The sequence below is a fragment of the Thamnophis elegans genome, chromosome 6 (assembly GCF_009769535.1).
Source record: "Thamnophis elegans isolate rThaEle1 chromosome 6, rThaEle1.pri, whole genome shotgun sequence".
Classification (NCBI taxonomy): Eukaryota; Metazoa; Chordata; class Lepidosauria; order Squamata; family Colubridae; genus Thamnophis; species Thamnophis elegans.
This window is the reverse complement of record NC_045546.1, coordinates 72,428,045-72,451,291: the sequence shown is the minus strand read 5'-3', so window position 1 is coordinate 72,451,291 and position 23,247 is coordinate 72,428,045. Positions and strand designations below refer to the sequence as shown.

General features: G+C 37.2%; 1 protein-coding gene across 1 annotated transcript in view; it reads left to right on the top strand.

Annotated features, from left to right (window-relative positions):
• Positions 1-23,247, top strand: part of RALGAPA2 (Ral GTPase activating protein catalytic subunit alpha 2) — a 194,857-nt gene that overhangs the window by 60,245 nt on the left and 111,365 nt on the right. The window contains 7 exon segments of the mRNA XM_032219499.1: positions 754-921; positions 2,109-2,200; positions 5,503-5,575; positions 5,738-5,896; positions 6,710-6,903; positions 7,879-7,977; positions 10,801-10,956. Of these exon segments, the coding sequence (XP_032075390.1) occupies positions 754-921; positions 2,109-2,200; positions 5,503-5,575; positions 5,738-5,896; positions 6,710-6,903; positions 7,879-7,977; positions 10,801-10,956 (941 nt within the window).

Here is a 23,247-nt window from a genome sequence, read left to right as displayed (position 1 = left end):
CCCGAATATAAGCCGAGGCACCTAATTTTACCACAAAAAACTGGAAAAGTTATTGACTCGAGTATAAGCCTAGGGTGGGAAATGCAGCAGCTACCGGTAAATTTCAAAAATAAAAATAGATACCAATAATGTTTTTGAATATTTATTTCAAAGAAAAACAGTAAACTAGCGGTGTATTCAATGAAATACTTCACTCACCTCATGATGCTGATGTCCCGCTGTGATGATGATGTCCCGTGCAGCCGCGGGAGCGATGTCCTGCCTCCTATGACACACGGCACAGTGATTCCTATCATTGGATCACTGTACCAGAGGAGGTGGGACATCGCTATGTGGCTGCTTGCCATAACAAGGAGGAGGTGGGACATCGTTGCAGAGCGGCAGGAGGGGGAGGAAGGGGAATCGTAAGACAGCCCTGCATTACATTAGAACGTGAGGAGGGTGGATGGTGCGGTGCGCGCTGCGCGGCAAACTGACACAGAGGGGAAACTCACAGGGGCACTGGGCCATTCACGAGTGTCACCCAGCGGCATGGCCCCGCCCCTTTTTCTCCTCCATTTCGGGCAAATTTTTCACTGACTCGAGTATAAGCCGAGGCGGCTTTTTTCAGCCCAAAAAGTGGGCTGAAAAACTAGGCTTATACTCGAGTATATACAGTATGTAAATATTTTAATAAGTCAAAGACCTTTATAAGAAATAGATACAGACATTTTAAAAATGTAATTGATAAAACTTTTATATCAATCCCTATAGAAAGTGAACAACAGGAACTATCAGAAAATGGATCAGGAATTGTGAATCAGCAACCAGTTAACTTATTGGGAGCAGAATATAAGAGTCCTTTTTCAGACCTGGATCAATTAACTCGAAGCAGTAGTACCTCTGATATTAGAGATCAGTGCAGTTCCGATGTTTTCCAAGGTAACCTAGAAACACTTTGAGAACGAATTATTTTCATATGCAATCGCTGCATGTAACAACATCTGAAACATTCATACCATGTGCTAAATTTATTTACTATGCCATTTTCTGTCTTCTATTGTTTACAAATCTGTCCAAGCATTTTAAAAATACAACAATTCATTATTAATTTTTATAATAACAATGATTTAAAAGTTCATTTTTTACATTTATACCAGTAAGACTGATGGCGATTTTTAAATATAGCCCATTTATATAAAGCATACACTAACATAGCAAAAATAAAACCCAGTCAATTCAGTAGAATTTATTTTAAATAAATATGAATCAGATTACTCATATTTAAACAGCTTTCCTTGTTGGAATATAAATGTCCCATACAAGGCAACAACCCCAGATATAAAAAAACAAAGCAAAACAAATGTTCATTACAATCATAAACCAACATATATATTATTATCTCACCTTTTTTATACAACTGAACTTGTATAAACTTCAGTTTGTACAACTGAAGTTGGCAAACAACAATCCTAAGAGATGGATTGGGCTGAGAAAGTGTATCTGGTCCAAAGTTATACAGCTCGCTTTCCTGCCTAAGGGTGGACTAGAACACCTTCATCTCTACATCAAACTGCCTCTGTGAAACGGATGCAAAAACAGAAGAAGCATTTTAATCAACCATGTTATAAATGACTTTTTATAAATGGGCATCCTTCACATGTAGCAGATTTGCAGTCATTTGGAAACCATTACATTATGCAAGATCTTGATATTCAGTGATCCTATATTTTATGTAGTATTTTTTAATCACCAGAAGGCAATAACTGTCATTTTTCAAAGCCAGCTCTTTTCCTAAATACTTAATGAGATTTTGCAGTTTGCAAAGTAACTAACCTCAGTTAAACCTACATTCAACACACTAATTTTTACCAGTTATTTTTTTAAACCTTTTAAAAAGAGTACACCACATTTTATTTATACATTTATGATTGTTAATATATCCAATAATTAATTAAATATGTTTAATAATACTTATGATATGAATTTAATATGTTATTATATAAATGTAAATACACAGATTTATATTTTCATAATTTATAAAATTGTATATTTTAAATAATGAAATAAACATATTCAAATCAATTTATTAATTTTATAATCCATAACATTCCACTCGTATTTCACAGTTAGAAAAACAGAAAGTTCACAAAATTTAACTTCAGGATCCAGATCTGTTCAAAAAAATGAGACCATGAACAAGGAAAATACACTACAAGAAGTAAGTACAAATAAATAGGATCATAACACATATTAAAAGAAGACATATGTTTAAATTTCATTATATTAAAATAATGTGTTGTGCTGTTATGCTATGTTTTATGCTAACAACTGACAGTGTAAATAATGGAAGCATGTTATGAAAAAAGGTAGAACTAAGATATATATATATATATATATCCTCAGGCTGGTGTTTTTGGTTTAAAGTGTGGCCGGAGCTGCTGTCTTTCTATAAATCTTGGTTTGGGGTGGTGTGTGTGTGTGGAGTGCTGGCTTTGTTTCAGTAAGTGGATTGATTGGATGTGTGGCTGTATCATGATTGGTAGATTGGTGCTGATTGGTGCTAGCTGTGGGTCCGTTGTTGTTTTGTGTTGTAACAGTCTGGGTGGTGGGTCTGGGTGGTGGATGGGGTTCATTTGTTTACCAGGGCTGGTTTCCAGATGTCTGGTAGGCGGGAGGTATCGTCCCATTTATTCATGTTGTGGGGGTGTTTCTCTATTTTGATAACTTCCATAATTATTCTCTTGTTGAAGTGTTCAGTTTTGGAGATTAACCTGATTCCTTCAAAATTAAGGAATAGTTATATTAAGGAATAGTTAAGTATAGTTATTCTCTGCTATTTAAAAGAAGATACAATAGCACTGGCCCTCTTCAGATCAAGCATTTATTTTAAAAAGCTTCTTCATTTTGTTAAGCTGGCTTGAACAATAATAAAGCAGTCTTTAAAAAATAAGTTTAATAATTTAAACATTCTATAGGCATTTATATTTATTGACTTACCTCCTTGCAGCAAACAGCTTGATTAGCACAAGAAAAAAAATCTGCCTCTGCCTCCCAGCAATTTGCCACGTGGAGCAAACAGCAAGTTCTCAATAGAGGTGGAGATAGCATCCATGCATGGGTTGACATTGTCCACCTTCTGATTGGACTGAGTCTGATGAAAGATAGTTAAGACACGCCCCTTGTTGCTAGCCTCACCCAGCTTTTCGACTCAGTCCACTTCAGAGGATGGATGTATCATTGCTATCTCCTGAAATTAATTGGTTTCAGTGTGGTTTTAAAGATTTATCATTAATCTCAGTTCTGGACTTTGGCTGTAGTGAGAGTTGGATTGGATCTGAGCTGTCATTTGGGGCTGGAGCAAAAGGGACCTGAGCCACAGCTCGCCCTGAGGCACCTCTGCCTGTCCAAAGCAAACTGACAGGGCGGGAGAGAGTGGAGTACTCTTTGTCTGGTCACTCAGTGTGACTCAGATCCCTGCTGGCCTCCAGCTGAGACTATCGCGCCTCACCAATTTCTACCTGCGAAACCATGTCGTCCTTCATTAAATAGAAGCTGAAAGGCAGCCGGAAACACTGTGGCTGGGACATTTTGAAGTTGTTGTTCTGGGGGCGGCTTGTACCAAAGTGGTGGCAGCACTTTGGCTCTGTGGCCGCTGAGGCCACCCGTAAACTGTCCCTCTAACGGCGAGAGAGGCTTGTAGCGAAGAGAGGCGTTGCAGTCGGATCGTTGTCACGCTGCTTCTAGCAACCCATTTGCTTCTAGCGCCAGCCCTTTGATCTTTCGAGATCGGGCTTTGCCAGTGACACTAGCGGAGTGCTTAGGGAGACTCCGAGGTTGAGAGGCAAGGCAGCACGAATTGAGAGAAACAGATAAGCAACCATTCGGATGGTGCTTATCTCCCTGCCGACCTCTGTTTCAGGCTGCAGAGATTACTATAGCCCAGTGGTTCTCAACCTTCCCAATGCCACGACCCTTTAATACAGTTCCACATGTTGTGGTGACCCCCAACCATAAAATTTGTGTCTTGTTTCCTAAGACCATTGAAAATATATGTTTTCCGATGGTCTTAGGCGACCCCTGTGAAAGGGTCGTTCGACCCCCAAAGGGGTCCCGACCCACAGGTTGAGAACCACTGCTATAGCATATTGCAGCCTCTGCAAGCCACCGTTTGCTGCAAGGAGATAAATTGCTGGGAGGCAGAGGCCAAAGGGTTGGGTCTGATGGGTGGGTGAGACTACATTCAGTGTATAAGACGCACCCAAATTTTCACCTTTTAGGGGAAAAGGTGCATCTTATACTCCAAAAAATACAGTATGCAACACGGTATGCAATTACAATTACCGTATTTTTCAGAGTATAAGACGCACCAAGGTTTTGAAGAGACATTTTTTTTTAAAAAAAGTAGGTAGGTAGATAGATGGATAGAGAGGGAGTGAAGAAAGAGAAATACAGTAGGTAGCTAGCTAGCTAGGTAGATAAAGGGATAGAGAGAGAAATAGAGATAAATAGATAGAGAAATACAGTAGGTAGGTAGGGAGAGAGAGAGGGTAGGTAGGTAGGTAGGTAGGTAGGTAGGTAGGTAGGTAGGTAGGTAGGTAGGTAGAGGGATAGAGAGAGAGAAATACAGTAGGAAGGTATGGAGAGAGTAGGTAGGTAGGCAGATGTTTCCAGGTTTATTTATCCATGTGCTGGAGAAGGGAACTTTGTTTCTGCTGGCACAGCACTTGATCAATGTAATTCTCATCAGTTAAAGAGCTTTCCAAAAGGAAAAAAAAAGTTTTTGCGCTCTGCAAACCTCCGAAAAACAGCCAGTTTTTCGCAAAAACGAGCCTGGTTTTTTTCAAATAAAAGACATGAACAGCCTTGGGGCAGCTTGCAGAGTGATCCTGGGGGTGGGGGGGGGGGCAAAAAAGAGCAAAAAACGGGCCTGTTTTTTGTTAAACAAATTGCATGCATAGCCTTATGGATGCTGGGGGATGGGGGGGCAAAAAACAGCTCATTTTTGCTCGTTTCTGCCCTCCCCAGCCCCCAGAAGCTAAGGCTCATAAGGCTATACAGGGCCATTTTGGTGAAGGTGGAGGGGCTTCGGGAGGGGGAAAATGCTGTATTTAATGTATAAGACGCACCCAGATTTTCAGCCTCTTTTTTGAGGAAAAAAGGTGAGTCTTGTACTCCGAAAAATACGGTAGATAATGTTGGGTTTGACAAGAATAGAATTTGACACCTTACAGCAGCTAACATAGTGTTATCAATTCTTTTTTTTAACATATACATTCACATGTCCTTTTTATTTTCTTTTTTATCCCTGTTAATTATTTTAACAAGTTTTGCTGTTCTTTTCATCTCTGAACATAGAAAAATAAATGAAATCAAATAATTAAGGAATGATATCTAATATTGTGAAGCTTATACAGTAATAGTGTGTGAGATTGATCAGTGCTTTGACAGAGACAAATTATGAAGCTATATTGCAATTATTATATTAATACATAAAACACATTTTTTCACAAAATCATGCAGGAAAGCAACACTCCATCTGAATTAAATCTCAAGACAGACATACAGCATGGAAATCAGAAAGAGAAAGAAAAATGTGAGTGTTTCAGAAAAATCATTATTGAAATGATTGGTGAAATAGAATACTGTATAATGATGTCACCAGATTCATATAGTAACATTTTCTATTTTAATTACTTCAGTCATATTTTCAGATTGTATTACTGTAGCCTATTTTATATTTCACTTTTTTATTTAGGTGAAAGTATTAGCAGTGATACTTCTATTGGATACAACCATGAAATGGGCATGAGTTTGGCTACCTGGCAAACATGTGAAGAAAATAATGATATATCCATGCACGCTGACATTTCCGTTGATCCAGAAGCCCATCAGTGGTTGGCTACCAACTTCTCAGGTATGTAGTCTTAAAAGGGAAAGATAAACTGAATTGGTATTAATCGTAACATTATACTTCAGCTAAGGAAACTGAGTTATGAAATGGTTGAGCTTTCTACCATCTTGTTTGGAGATCAAACAAAGGACATGACATCATTCATTCATTCCATGCTCAGAGGCTTGTACCAGTCTTCTGTTTTGCCTTCCCTAGTGATTAGTCATATTTCTTAAGTGCCTAAACTCTATTAACTTTAATATATGTAATAGAAGGGTGTATGTCTGTATAAGTGTAAACTTTTATTTTTGCATTTACTTTTCCATTGACACAATAATCCTCTAAAGAGAGAAATAGCTGGCATACCTTGATTGGGTTTTAGGTACAAGTCCAATATGTTTTTTCTCCCGGGAAATTTAATCAGTGTGTTAATTTTTATCATGCTGATGTTCAAAAACATTTTATTCAAGCTGCTGCTTTTATTGGTTTTATTGTCTTTATCATCTACTTTTTTCTTATTATGTTGTATTTTATATTTCAATTGCTCTAGAAATTTGCATGATTTTATTCCAGTATAACTAAATGGAAAACCAGGTTTCTTTTAAAAAAAATATTTTTATATTTCATCATTATAAGACATGTATATGATTTCAATAAAGTGGTATTTAAGCATTGATGATGCGTTAAAGGTCTATCTTTACACCTTTAAAGATAGGAGAAAATGAAATTTATATCTTTGTATTTTTGTTTCTAAATTTTAAATGAATAAAATTTGATGTCTTTTTTGCACATATGTTAATATGTGCAAAGGCTCATGCAAACCATTCTTTCTTTTAGACAGCAGTGAATTCCTTGCTGATGATTATAGCATAATTGCTGGTGGCACTCTTACTGGATGGCATCCTGACTCTGCAGCTGTACTGTGGAGAAGAACTTTAGGAATTCTTGGAGATGTGAACAATATCCAGTCTCCTAAAATACATGCCAGAGTTGTTGAATATCTCTTTGAGTTATGGCACAAATTAGCAAAGGTAAGGTTGAATGTTATGATAAATTTACTGTGAGGTAAGCAGCTAAAATAAACATTGTATAATATATTCAAATCAAATAATTATAGTTCCTGAAAAATAATTAACAGTATAATTTAATGATAGAAATATTTATATGAAAGTGATATATTCAAATTAATATATTATAGTAGATATGCAATATTAAGGGATAATTGTGGATTCAAGTTATTGTTAGGACTACTCATGACTTCATAAGGTTCTCCTCTTATATTAAACATTTGCTACTTAGCCACAAGTTAATTTTCATGGCATGATGAAGGCCATACGCCCAAATGGGCACAAATTTGGAAAGTTTCAAGCTATGAAATGAATGTCTTGACTATTTGTAGTAAGCCACCCAAAAGGCACAAAAGCACTCCCATTTTTTTGCCCCACACATGTTAAAAAACAGAGGCTAACTTGCTAGATGTGGTCCCTATGTCAAACATTTTGGAACCCCGTATTTTAGCTAGCATGATGGTCTCCAATAGCAGACATTTGCTAAACGAATACTGGACTAAATAAGGAATAAATGAACTAAAATCCAACAATATCTAGAAAGCGATGGATTCTCCATCATTCCACTAATGTGTTTAGAACAATTTTAATGTATATTTCTTTTTGGCAAGCTAATGGATCTTGTTCCATAGAAAATGGAGACATTTGCAAACAACTGCTCCAATTTCCGAACCCTGTTCATCACAGAATAATGATGAAAAAAAGCAATAGGAGAAATGCATTATTTAAAATTCCATTGATTCCTGTAAAATGAAGAAAAGAAAGAACATGTATAGACCATCTCACGTCTTGGTCTCATCAGCTAAATTTATTCCAACCAATTAGAAAATAACTGAGAACCAATATTTTGCATGTAAATGTTTAAGAAGAATGCAACTAACTTTATTAAGGCTGATGAAATGTAAAACACTTAAATTGTTTCTTGTTTATTTGTTTTAGATAAGAGATAATCTGGCAATAAGTCTGGATAACCAGTCTACCCCATGCCCTCCTGTTTTAATTCCACCACTTAGAATATTTGCATCATGGTTGTTCAAGGTAAGTTAGTTGTTTATTTGCTTTTGCATGAAAATGCAAATAGTTCGTGGATGGGCTTGGAACAGAGGGAAAGTTTTTTTATTGCCAAACAAGATGCCCTACTTAGAATTTTCCAGAATTACTCAGAATGCTTTTAGTCTCTTGTGTTCCAGGTGAAGAAAGTCAGAAACATTTTGAACATTCCACAAGAGGTGTGCATGACACAGAAAATGTATTTCTGTTTGAAACTGGGTAAAGTAGCCTTACTCAGCATGTTCTGAGTCAGCTGTATCCTAATATACCACTCTGACATATTGAGCGATCCACGTTCCAAACTTTCTGAATCTTCTGACCACATAATATAATGAGAACTTAAAAGACCTCCCAAAATAATGTAGGTTATATTGTATGATGACTGCTCCTACTATGCAATCTAAAAAAAAAAGTGAAGGGCATATTTTGTTGAAATAATAAAAATAAATTAAAATGTCTCTTAACACCCAATGGAAGCAGCAATTATAATACATTGTGTTTTTTTTTAAGTGATCTTCTTACCACAACTCCAGAAACCAATCTATTTGTATTCGGTATGATTTGAAAAAATAAAAAGTTCAATCATTTCCTAAGTTATACTAGCTCCAATGAAAATATAACCACTGTAGCATGAAGATTATATTCTGTCCTTAAATCAAAAGTTAACAAAGCCAACATAGTAATTATAGGTAGTCCTCGACTTATGACCGCAGTGGAGCTCAAAATTTCTGTTGCTAAGCAAAACATTTGTTAAGTGAATTTTGCCCCATTTTATGACTTTTCTTGCCACAGTTGTTACCGTATATACTCGAGTATAGGCCGACCCGAATATAAGCCGAGGCACCTAATTTTACCACAAAAAACTGGAAAAGTTATTGACTCGAGTATAAGCCTAGGGTGGGAAATGCAGCAGCTACCGGTAAATTTCAAAAATAAAAATAGATACCAATAATGTTTTTGAATATTTATTTCAAAGAAAAACAGTAAACTAGCGGTGTATTCAATGAAATACTTCACTCACCTCATGATGCTGATGTCCCGCTGTGATGATGATGTCCCGTGCAGCCGCGGGAGCGATGTCCCGCCTCCTATGACACACGGCACAGTGATTCCTATCATTGGATCACTGTACCAGAGGAGGTGGGACATCGCTATGTGGCTGCTTGCCATAACAAGGAGGAGGTGGGACATCGTTGCAGAGCGGCAGGAGGGGGAGGAAGGGGAATCGTAAGACAGCCTTGCATTACATTAGAACGTGAGGAGGGGGGATGGTGCGGTGCGCGCTGCGCGGCAAACTGACACAGAGGGAGGGGAAACTCACAGGGGCACTGGGCCATTCACGAGTGTCACCCAGCGGCATGGCCCCACCCCTTTTTCTCCTCCATTTCGGGCAAATTTTTCACTGACTCGAGTATAAGCCGAGGCGGCTTTTTTCAGCCCAAAAAGTGGGCTGAAAAACTAGGCTTATACTCGAGTATATACAGTAATTGATTCATTGCAGTTGTTAGGTTAGTAACACAACTGTTAAGTGAATGTGGCTTCCCCGTTGACTTTACTTGTCAAAAGGTCTGAATTTTGATCACGTAACCATGGGGATGCTGCAAAAGTGTGAAACTCGACCGTAAGTAACTTTTTCCAGTGCCATTTTAACTTCACTTAATGGTTCACTTAAAGTGACCGTTACAATGGTCACTTAATGAACTGTTGTAAGATGAGGACTACATCTATAGCTTAATGCATGCGTATAACTTTGTATTTTACCTAATGTCTACTATTGTGTGCAAGAAGGTATGCTATAGAACCAACATGCAAATAAGCTATAAATTCTACTTTCCCCATAGCAAAGTTTTTAAAAAGATAGTTGTGAACATTTTTTTACTATGTGTAGCCTAAGGTTGGTTATCCAGAATCACCTATATGGAAACAGTGCAGCATGTTTTTGTGGGGTGTGACCTCAGGGGCAATGAATCCTGCTTACCCAGGCAAATCAATGATTGAGGCTTAACCGTTGCCCTGTACAGTAACAGAGTTGGAAGGTACCTTGGAGGTCATCTAGTCCAACCTCCTGCTCATGCAGGAGACCTATACTAGGGATTAGAACTGCTGACCTTTCTGATTGACAAGTTCAGTGTCTTAGCCACTGAGCCACCTAGTCAGTGATAGGTGACCACAGAAATGTAGTGGCAATGGTTGGTAAAAAATTTTCATATCAGGATATGTGATTATATAAAGGTATATTGTTATTAAACAGACAATCAAGAATGTAAGGGAATTAGGTTTATGGGGAAAAAAATTAATTGTAATTGAATATACACTGTACAATGAAAGTGAGGTACCTAGTTATATTAGATGAAAAATCTGTGATTGTAAATGTAATTGAGAATATGGATGCAAAAACACTTGTAACCAAATGACATGCTGTATATAATGGCTGAGAATTTTTTTATGTTGTTTTTTATGTTTAAAAATAAAAACAAATTCAAAAAAAATGGTAGTGGGCCACAGGAAGGTAGGAATTGTGGGGACTTGAACAGATTTGCTGAAACCTTGTTGAGAAGGAATATATAAAACTTGTATCATCACACTTTGTATTACTGGAGGTTTGCACTAGATTTCAAAACTTATCTATTTATGAATTAACAATTTAAGATCAACAATTTAATTTTTTTTTGAGTGTTTAAAAAAATGTTTTGGATTAGCATCAGAAATAGAATCAAAACGATCCTGGTGAGGATATTTACATATTTTAATATATAATGGTCTGGTAGTTTCAGAGTTCACAAATGATTTAACAAAATGTTTTTTTTTTAGGCTACAACTTTACCCGATGAATATAAAGAAGGAAAGATTCATGCCTACAAACTGATATGTGCTATGATGACAAGACGTCAAGATTTTATGCCAAATCCTGACTACCTGGTGCATTTTTATCTTATCATGCACATTGGCTTAACTAACAAAGACCAGGTATTAATGAGATTGTTCTAATTTTAAAACTGAATTGCCTAATTTGGATCATAAGATTTTTTTTGTGTGTAAATGAAAGGAAATTCTGGAGTAGATTGAAATGAGGCTAAGGGGAAGAATGAATAGAGAAAAAAATGAATAACTTTTTTTCCAACATAGGATACAGCCTTTAATAGAAGGGCTTCCACCTCAAACCATTTTCACTTCATTTCTTACTGAAAACTGGTCGTCCTAGATATCCCTAGTATAAAGAGCATTTAGTTGCTTTTCCAGAAACAGCAGTTCTTCTACAATCTCACTTTGCCTGGAGAAGCCAAAGTGGGTTTCCACAGGCAGCAAAGAAACACAAAGCCTATAGCTTTGTGAGATGGTTAAAGTCACGGTTCTAGCCATTTGTTAGAAGTATCTAACAATCACAGACGTTTTCTGGTTTACTTATTAATGTATTATGTATTATTTGTTTGATTTTGTTCATGAAAGGTTTGCCAAACACTTTTTTTTAGATTACAACTTCAGCAGATGAATGTAAAGAAAGAAAGATTTGGGGGGCTTTTAGTATTGCAAACTTTCGAGAAAGCCTGTCTTACACTATAAAGGTGTCAAAAGCATCTGATTGAATTCTTCTGGATGACTTACAGGTTTAAAGGCCTAAAGATGTGAACTAAATACTTGACATTGTTCAGCAAAAGACCTTTCTAGTTATTCTTTACTTCTTACAGTTTATTCAGAAATTCTGCCTTATTCAGATATAAGATTTGAATATATCAGATATTATATAGCTAAATATCTCTGTTCATGAAAACCAATTGTAATTTGTGGGGTTGGGAAATTTCACAAGATTTCTTCCTAGGAGCACCACAATGGGTTCTAATGTTTTTCTGTTATGCTTCCAATTACAGACTCAGAGTGGTTAATTTCTTAAAGCATCTTTAGCTCCCCTGCAGACTAACACGGAATTACAGCTAGAAGCATGTGGACAAATGTTTGGGAAATGGTTAATGGGCCGTCCTTGCATCAGAGCAAGATGTGATTTTGGGCTAGGCAAAGTATTGCACTTTTCTTGGAAATGAGAGGAGAGGGAAAGTAAAGAAGCTGGAATTGGAACAAATTATTGCTAATTTATATAATCCCCCTCAGTGTATTATATGTAATGTAATCTTTAGTAAGAATAGAATCAGTGGTAGGTTATGACTGGTACACCCCGGTACGGACATACCAGTGCCTGCTGGGAGCACCAGGTTCCATTCGGGTACGGTGCTCTGGAGGGCCCACTTGCCTGCCCACGCTCCTTATCGGTATTTGAGGTTTTCAGGGCTTGCGCACATGTGCACGAAACGTACGGCGCCTGCATGGCACTCCGCCGAGCAGCTGGAGCGTTGCAGGCGGCAAGGCCCTGCGCACCATATTGGTTGCAACAGGATCCGGAACCCACCACTGAATAGAATGCTCAGCTGGATCTGGGAATTATAAATTTGGTCTTACATAGAATGATCTTAGCCTCATTACAAGAGGTCCCATGAGAGCATTCCTTAAAAAATGGATCCTGAAGATCTGAATAATTATAAATAGGATGGATTTGGTTTAAGTCAAATTGATTCAATTCATAATTTAATTCACTAGTCAGGGAGAGCCAATTTAATGTTTTGAATAATTTCACTTACCAGGAATATTTTGCAATCATCATTTTTAGTAAAAGTGCTTGTTTGATACAGTATGAATGCAATGGTTTATTCAGGGATATATATAAATTTTAGAATGTACTTACATTTCATACAGTTTTTGTCAGATTTTAAAAAAAATCATTTTTATATAAAATAAAATTAGAATATTAATAGCAAATTAGCATGTAGTTGTGAAGACATTAGGAGATGAACCAGCTTCAGCTGAATTATTTGTGGGTATTTGAGAGATACATTTGCCATGTTATAACAGCATAACCACCAGCTGCTTTTAAATTGGCTTGTTCTCACTAATTTTCTCCAGCAAACAATAAAAATAGATTATTACTTAAAACGTGCTCTTCTGATTTAAAGTACATTTTGTTAAAAATAAAGAATAGACAATTTAAATCAAGTCAGCACAAAACATTTAAAACTTTGGTAAAAGGCAAATAAAGTGCTCATCTGTTCCTTTTTTTTTTCAGAGACTGGCAAAAGAAAGACAAATTGTCTTGCTTTTCAGTTTCCAAATTGCTTTGCAGTTTTCAGTGAATTATTCCAGAGGAAGAGAACACTCTTTGTAAACCAACAAAACTAATTGCCGCTCTTACAATTTGGATTAACTCCTTCAGTTTCTGAATCCAAATGTTTAAATTTCTTACTTAAGCTTCCTTTGTTGACAATCTCATGATCAAACATACATATATGGATTGGTCTAATAATTAAGGCATTAGGCTAGAAACCAAGAATTAGAATAACAGAGTTGGAAGGTAACTTGTAGGTCATCTAGTCCAACCCCTGGTCAAGCAGGAGACACTATACCATTTCTGACAGATGCTGCCCATCTCTTCTTTAAAGCATCCAGTGATTGAAGCACCCAAATTTCTGAAAGCAAGCTGTTCCATTGGTTGATTGTTCTCACTGTCAGGAAATTTCTCGTTTCTAGGTTGAATCTCTCCTTGATCAGGTTTCATCCATTATTCCTTGTCTGGGCTCTATGGTTGATTGTTTACAATTTACAATAGAATTGTAAAGTCTAGTCTCTCCTGAGGCATGAAAAATCAGCTGGGTGACTTTGGGTAAGTCACTCAATCTCATTTCAACCCACCCCACAGGGTTGTTGTTGTAGGCAAAAATGGTATCAGTTGTTTCAGGAAGAAATAAGGCATTTCTGTCTGTTATATAAGAACATATATATGGAAGTGTAAATATTGCTCTATCCATCAAGATTCAGAACAACAATTTTCCTCTATGGATATAAATTCATACACTCCTTACTTTCTTCTTTATACACTATATCCAACTCTTAACAGAATAACAGAATTGAAACGGACCTTGTAGGTCATCTAGTCTACCTCCTGCCCAAACAGGAGGCCTACACTACACTATTTCTGATAGATGCCAGTTCAGTCTCTTTTTGAAAACTTCCAGTGATGAAACTCCCACAGCTTCTGAAGGCAAACTGTTCCATTGATTGATTGTTCTCACTATCAGAAAATTCCTCCTTATTTCTAGCTTGAATCTCTTTTTGATCAATTTCCATTCATTATTCCTTATTTGGCCTTCTGGTGCTTTGGAAAATAGGATGACCACCTCCTCTCTGTGACAGCCTCTGTGGAACACTGTATCATATCTCCTCTGGTCCTTCTCTTCACTAGACTAGCCACCAGTGGTGGGATTCGGCTGGTACGCCCTGGTACAGGTGTACCTGTGCCTGCTGGGAGCACCAGGTACTGTTCCGGTACAGTGCTCTGGAGGGTCCACCTGCCCGCCCTTGCTCCTTACCTGTATTTCATCTGTTCAGGGCTTCCATATGCGTATGGAGTATACAGCGCCTGCACAAAGCTCCGCCGAGCAGCTGGAGTGTTGTGGGCGGTAAGTACTCCTGCGCGCGCTGTGCACATGTGTGTGCACATGTGTGTGCACGTGCTGTGCGCATTCATGTGGTGGATGCCTGGCCCCATTTCACCATATCGGTTGCACCGGGATCCAGAACCCACCACTGCTAGCCATGCCCAGTTTCTGTAACCATTCTTCATTTGTTTTAGCCTCCAGTCTACTGATCATCTTTGTTGGTCTTCTCTGCACTATTTCTAGTCTCAACATCTTTTTTATATTGTGGTGACCAAAACTGGATGCAGTATTCTAGGTGTGGTCTTGATCAAATTGCTCTGTTAATGCAACTTAGGATTGCATTGATTTTTGGGCTCCTGCTGCATACTGTTAGCAATAGCAATAGCACTTAGACTTATTTATCACTTTACAGCCCTCTCTAAGAGGCCTACAGAGTCAGCATATTGCCCCCAACAGTTTTGGGTCCTCATTTTATCCACCTTGGAAGGATGGAAGTGATTCAGCCTTGAGCCTGGTAAGATTTGAACTGCCTAATTGCAGGCAGCCAGTAGTCAGCAGAAGTAGCCTGCAGTATTGTACTCTAACCACTGCTCCACCGTGGCTCATATTTAATTGGTTCTCCACTAAGACTCTTAAGATCCCTCTCACAGTTACTGCTATCGAACCTGGTTTCTCCCAGTCTATATGTGTACTTTTTGTTTTTCTTGTCTGAGTGTAAGACTTTACTTTACTTTACTTCTCTACATTGAATTTCATTTTATTTGTTAGGGCCCAGGATTCAAATCTGTCAAGATCCATCTGGATGTTGAGCCTATCATCTCAGATGTTGGCTATTCCTGCCAGCTTAGTATCATCTGCAAATTTGATAAGTTCCCCTTCTACTCCCTCATCTAAGTCATTTATGAAGATATTGAAAAGTACTGGGCCTAAGATGGAACCTTGTAGTACCCCACTACTTACTTCTCTCCCTATAGATATAGGACCATTAAGGACTACTCATTGAGTACGGTTTTTCAGTTAGTTACAAATCCTTCTGATGGTGATGCTATCTAGCTTACCAAGAAGTAGGTTGTGGTCTACCTTGTCAAATGCCTTTCAGAAGTCTAAGTACAGTGTACTATGTCCACAGCATTTCGCTGGTCTTTTAATTTAGTTGTTATGTCAAAGAATTAAATAAGATTGGTTTGGCATGATCTGTTTTTAACAAAGCCATGCTGACTTCTAGTTATTATTTTATTTATTTCTAGATGTTTGCAGATCTTTTCCAGTATCTTCCTTGGGTCTGTTTTCCCCCCCTCTTTTTTAAAGATGGAAGCCACATCAAGTCTTTTTCAGTCTTCTGGTAGTTCCCCGGTGTTCCAGGATTTTTGAAAGATATGGTATAGTGCAGGGATAGTCAACCTTTTTATACCTACCGCCCACTTTTGTATCTCTGTTAGCAGTAAAATTTTCTAACCGCCCACTGGTTCCACAATAATGGTGATTTATAAAGTAGAGAAGTAACTTTACTTTATAAAGTTTATAAAGCAGAGTTACAATAAACCCCTACCGCCCACCATGAAAGCTGGAACGCCCACTAGTGGGCGGTAGGGACCAGGTTTACTACCATTGGTATAGTGCTTCTGAGATGACATCTGCCAGCTCCTTTAGAACTCTGGGGATGTAATCCGTCAGATCCCAGCGATTTATATTTATCGAGATCAGACACCATTTTATTGCTTGGTTTAATTTTTATTTCTAGTTTGTCTTTTACAGTTGCGTTTTTGGTATGTTGGGCACTATAGTTTCTTTTTTCATGAAGATGCATGTGAAGAATGAATTAAGCAGCTCTGCTTTCTCTCTGCTGCCTGTTCTTTGCCATTGTTGAAGTAAACTTTTTGTTATTATCTTTGACTTTTGTTGCAAGTCTTTGTTCATTCTGAGCCTTTGCTTTCCTGACTTTGTCTTTATAGATTCTGGCTATCTGCTGATATTCTGCCTTAGTTATTTGTTCCTCTTTCCATTTTTTGTACCTATCTTTTTTGTCCTTTAGTTTATCAGAGAGATCTTTGCTGGTCTCAAGGGCTTCACTGAAAATGCCTCTTCTCTGTTCTAGCCCAACAAGATAGCATATATAATGTCTCTGAAGTTTCCCTATTTCCTTTCCTTTTCCTTATTGTGTAGACTAGATCATGTATATTGTTCATAAAGTATGCCTTCCAACCATGCAGAAAAAGGTTGAAACATAAACAAACCAAACTTTTAAAAAATCTGTCTCTACTTTTATACAGACTAATTTGTTGCTGTTATCTCTTTGCTTCCTATATATGGTATATTTGGTGGTTTTTTTTACTTGTATGATGTGAATTATACTGTTATCAGATAACTCTAAAATGGTAGTCACTCATAAATATAGTGTAGGTTGACATCTTGCATTTTGAATAACTTCCTAAATAGAAATCCACTCAGTTAGCATATTGACTTTTTGTTTAGTATGACTGAATGAATGCAACAATAAAAATTAGAACTAAAAGGAATATCTGTATTTTATTGTAAAATTATTATTAAACATAATATGATATACTTTATTGATTAGTCAATTAGAACTGATCATATCAGACATGAGCATCAGCCTTAATAAAATACAATAAATGAGATAAGATAGTGACGTTAGATAAAATAGCTATGATGAGATAAAATTAAATATAGAGTAGATAAAAAGTATGATAAAATAGTATAAGGTAAAGTAGAGGAAGATAATTTTATTAAGTCGATTGACTGTGTCAAATATTAAATGTAATAACTGTCCAAACATGAAAATTCCAAGTTCGACTATTAACATGGCTTCCATTTCCAAATAAATTTACTTAGTATGTAAGCATACAAAATATATAATGCTATCAAATGCATGATAGCAAAGTGTTTTCTTTGGTTTACCTTAAACCATGCATAACCAGAGTAAGAAGTTGAATCAGTATTTCTAAATTTTTTAGTAAGCAACATAAATATAATTCTCTTTTATTCCTCTTGGTGGCAGACTTGGCTTCAGATTTTTCAGTAAGCCGAACATGCAATTCTGAGACAGAATTGCTTTTGTGATTCTTCATGTATTATTTTCCATTCTGAATACGTTGAATTTTATCTAAATCTGAACAAAGCTAGTGAGACTTTTAAGACTATATATGTAAACATTCTGGAAAGTTACAATATGTTTACCTCTAAGGGTTAGATAAAAGCAGGGGGTTTAAAGAAGAAGATAACTTGCAAACATTTGACAATAATTAAAGGGTCTTCTCAAGCAACATATACTTTGATGACATTTTGGATCAGTGCACATGAATTACATCTGATTCAAAAGAAAAAATGCTTCAGCTAATTCCTATGTATTATATTTGTGAGAGGTCACGTGTTGAACCTAATCTGTTTAGGAAGCATTGCCTTTCTGATAAATCAACTTTATTTCCCCTTACGATAACATTACATAGAAAAAGGCAGATGATTCATTTTTCAGCCCTTTCTTGGGTAGTATTAATAATCAAAATCAGCCGATATGGGGATATGACAGCTATAAATAAGCATAGAACAGTGCAGCATTGTTGGTAACAAACCTTTGTTGGAATAGTTAGATTCATAAAGCATTACTTTGGGCCCTGAAATCAAAACATTCACTATACTCCATGCAAAGCAAATTTCTGCATACTTAAATGCTATTTGCTTTGCAGAGGAGGAATATATCTTCTCACTGAGTAAATATATGTCAGAGTAAAGTATTTGCAGAGGACCTACAGTTGCAATCCTCCCCATGCATAAATACAGATCTGTTACTGAAATTCTACAAAGGGCTGCCACTATGACAGTATTTTCCTGCTGATATCGCAGATCCACAGAACTCTTTCAGAAATAGTAAAAAAAAAATCCCTTTTGTGGAGTCTTAGAAATTAAGAAAAAGTATTCTCTTCCAGAGAATGCTGGAATGATTTACAATGGAGTGGGGGTTGATAGTAATCCAGATTGCCATGAAAGTACCGTGGACAGCTCAGTGAAACAGGTCATATTGATTCAAATGCATCCTCCAGGCAGTGACAGATCTAATTGGCAATAGGAGGTTACTACTTGATAGTAAAGCATTGAGACTTGGTGATAGTAAATGATCACCTATATGAAACAGGGATAATGTTATGTACTGTATATATTTAAGAGTAGCAAAAGGCTTGTTTCAAAGTGCCTTTGTCAATGTCAAAAATTCCTCTACTGTCCTGCAAAACCTAGATGAAAAACATGTTGGCTGGCATGACTAAACACCAAAGGTACATGGAAGACTGTTATCTTCCCACCAATAGGTGGTCCCTATTTTTCTACTTGCATTTTTTATTGCTTTCGAACTGCTAGATTGGCAGAAGCTGGGACAAGTAACTGGAACTTAATCCGTTACGCAGCACTAGGGATTCAAACTGCTGAACTGCCGACCTTTCTGATCGACAAGCTCAGCATCTTAGCCACTGAGCCATTGTGTCCCAGTCAGAGATAGCTGAGATTAAAAGATAGTGCTGTATATGTATGCTGATATTTCCTTTTCTGGAAATCAACTTTTGAGGCGCCCACAAATAAACTTAAAGATCAGCAGCAAAGTTTACAATTATTATCTGCATCTCTCAACCTATAGTCCCATGATGGTGAACCTATGGCAAGTGTGGCATATGGAGCCATATCTGAGGGCACGTGAGGTGTTCCCCTATGTCAGTTCCGGCGCGCATCTGCTAGCTGGCCAGCTGATTTTCGGCCTTCCAGAAAGCAAAGGGAGGCCGTTTTCCCCCTCTCCAGTTGGGCCTTCCAGTTGGGCCTGTTTTTTGCCATCCACATGTTCCGGAGGCTTTCCTGAAGCCAGGAGAGGGTGTGAAAAAGCCCAACGGGCCTATCGGAAGTCTGGAGGCTTCAGTGAGGCCTGGGTGCATGTGCAGGGGGGAGGGCGGGAGAGGTGTGCACACATGTGCCAGGGGGAAGGGCATTGCATTTTGGCACCTGAATAGAAAAAACATTCGCCATCCCTGCTCTAGTTCAGCTTCATAGTCACTGCATGGCACTAGTTCCATACAACTTCTCATGTTCTTTTTTATTTTTTGCCATACAAAAACATGAAACTTCTGAAGTAATCATGAGTTTCACTTGATTATAGCCCTTTGTTGAATAGAATCCTTTATAGGAAAATACGCTTAGTTATTTTTTTTGTGCAAGCAGTGGAAGACAGCATTCTGCATCATCCATGTCCTTAAACAGGTACTAATTTTGACCATGTTATTTATAAAGCACAGGGCAACCTTCCTCAGATATGTGGTGAGACGGGCAGTAACACAGCCCTGGTGAAGAGGCTTGCCTAGAAGTATCAGAGACCAAGCACGCAAGGTGCCATTACCACCACCTGGAAAAACAAAATGGGAGGAGGGTAGACCCCATCAATGTGGGAAGACATCTGAACACACAGGTTTTGCTAACTGAAGTTAAAAAAAATATGTTACTATTTTGCTATAGGGATAAGGTTGAAGTGAAATCATTGTATGGTTGCAAGGGAAATACACTGGGAATTCAGTGCAATTGATTGAAATAAAATGTTCCATTTCATTCTTCCAGATTTCATGTTGATGTAATTCATAAAGTAGACATTTGATATAAATTCAAAGTTGGTATTACTTTATTGTTATACTTTAGGAATTTTCTGGGTTCTGATATTTGGTAAGAATTGAGAATGATTTCTTTTTCATTGTGTCTTGTATTCTTCTTTTCCCTTAGTTTATTCTAGCAACATCTCCCAATTAAAAGAGCAACATCATGCAACAGTTGCATCATCATCATTATTATTTTTTTGCATACTCTAGATGCAATCAGAATTAGGCTGTGTTTTAGAAACAGCATTCCTGCGATTATATATTTATTAATATTACGTTCAGAGAGGAAAATAGTGTAGCTGACAAAGTCCAAAAATATTTCAACAACGTAGCTTCCTATAAACCTTTTAATTATTTGTATTTCCACTAGAAACAGTAGCATGCAATTAATGGGGGTTTGGACATGGAGTTTGCAGTTTTGATGTTTTATACAGAAAGCCTAATTTAAATACTACTCTGGGATGCAGAGAGAAATCTAATGGCTCAGAACAATTAAGAGGATATGCAGGGAAGTTTCTAAACTCTTAGTGCAAACACTAGTTTATTAGTGCTATATACTGTTCTTAATAAACCTTTCAGTAGTCTTTAAAAAATATTTGAATTGGGTGTACCTGAGTATTTTATCAAAATAATTCATTAAATAATGATATTGCTTAGCTGCCTTCCATACTACTATAGTTTATTATTTAAATAACTCTTTTTATTGAAAAAGGAAAATGATGTTAAGCTCTTTAGTACCTCAAACCTGCTCTACATAATTAAAGGCAGGAATTAATCTGTTAACTTCTTTCTGGTTAGGAACAACTCAATCTAACTGAAGACATATGGCAGACTATCACGTTACTTGTATAAAATGTCAATAGTCAATAATGAATATAAGAGAAAGGTATTTTATAACCTTTCAGTAAATTTGATAGAGGTAAAAGAAGATATTTAAATAAATATGCAGTATAATTTTTGGGGTACTTTGAAAATGTAAATTTATCAACATAAATTGTGATATTTAATCACAAGCAGAACTCTCCCTTCTGATTCTGCAACATTTTGTATAGCAATGGTTTGCAATGCTTTTTTCCTATTTTTTTCTATAACAGCACTGACACTAAATTATATTCTGCAATTATGTAAACAATGGAAGTGCTTACAGAACCAATCTCTCATTTGAAGTTTTCATTTTGGTAATTGTAGAATGATTTGGAACTATAATAATCCAAAATCATTTTGCATGTTTATAGATCAGCTATGAACGTGGCAAAGGATGTGTGTGGCAGGATTAGTTATAAACCTATTTCTGTTGCTGTTTTTCTGTGCTTTTCTTATTGGTTGTAGTTTTGCTCTTTCTGTGTACTTAGCATTCAATTAAAATGATTGATTTGCTAGGCTGCAGGCTGCTGAATGCTATTTACATTTACAGAACTGTACTTTGAAGGAAGGAAACAACCTACTATGTTTGAACTACCTTATTTATTTTTGTATTTGTAAACTCCCTGACATTATATAGAAGTTCTTATGTTGCAATTTCCTTGGAGGTGAATTCTCTTCTTAAATTGGCAGTTTTCTGTATTGCTTTATAAAAGGGAAGATTTCAAACATTTGACAGCAACAGCTTGTCAAAAATATTTGGTTACCTTGAATTCATCTTAGCTAGGCACAGGGTGAAAAAGCTACATAAATCTAAGCCATCAGTGATTATTTTTGAAAAGGCTCCAGTGAAGGATGACATGTGGGTGATATTTACCTTTGACCCTTAGAAATTATTAGTACAAATCTTTGGGTAACTAATTGCTTAAAAAAAAAAGGAATATTACTGCCAATAGCAATTTGCTTAAATTTGGCTCACCAGTAGGCTTTTTCCATTAACAAAAGTCATATTTACAGGTATTTTATCAAGGTTAATCCAAATGGGATGAATTCAAAACTCACCAAATTATGAGTACTGATTTGAGAATGCGGAAATTCAAATTCAGCAAAATGAATTTTTAAAGAATTACTGATTAACCATACATTTCAGAAGCAATATGTATTAGATCATGGGTATCAAACTTGCCACATCACATTGATGTCATGTGATGTATCATGATGTTTTTTGCCTTTGTGGAGTTGGGGGGGGCATGGTTTACGTGTGACGCATCCGGCCCGCAGGTCACCAGTTTTAGATTCAACCTACAACCTTGAGAAAAATAAAGATTCACTAAGCTAAGATGGGAATGTGTTCTGACCCCCCTCCTCCATCCAGTAATTAAAGCCGAGACACGCTTAATGAGAATGTCCTTTAATAGCAAGTCCAGACTCTTGGTGGCTGAAAGCCAAATAAACAAATAGATAAGGACTTTGGCAGCAAGTCCAACAAACCTTGGCAGCAATGCAAACAAACTCTGGCAGCAATCCAGCCTGCCAAGTTCGTTTCTCTTTAGTCCAAGCGTTGACTTCTGCAAGAAGGGCGTGGCACAAGCAGTCTCTTTTATAGTCTGGAGAGGAGCTTAATGACCATCAGCTGAGCGTAATTACCTCCTGTAATTACCTAGTTGTTCTTGACGCCGAGTAGCCCTTTGATGGCCTGCATCCCGGAACAACTCACTGTTGGTTTCTGGATCACTCTCTCTTGTCTCCTCCCCACTGATCCAAGGCTCAGGCGCCACCTGGTGGCCAACCAGTCTCTCTGCGCCCTGCTCTGAGTCGGAACCCTGTCCAGGGTCCTCCACATCCTCCAGGGCCAACTCATAAGGCCCCTCGCTTTCGGAGTCTGGTGGCAGCTCCAACGGCTCCTGCCGGGCCACAACAGGAATGCAAATATAGTTTCATAAAATTCTAAAAAATAAATAAATCTGAAAGCCAGTAATATGATTCATGATACTTAAGATTACGGTAGTAGAAAATTATAGCACATCTTGTTTTTAGCAGTATAGTCAGTCTCGCCTTAGATATAAAATCAGTGGGTGACTTTAGGCCAGCCACTCTTTGTCAGCTGTGAGAAAGAGGTAATGGCAAGCCACTTCTGAAAAAAAGCCATAACACTTCAAGAGATTTCTCCGGGCAATCTCTGAGAATTGGATACGACAAGAGAAAATACATTCTGATTAGGTATTTAACAAACCATGCTGGAAATAGCTAGCTACATCCGATTTTCAATTCTTTTTGTG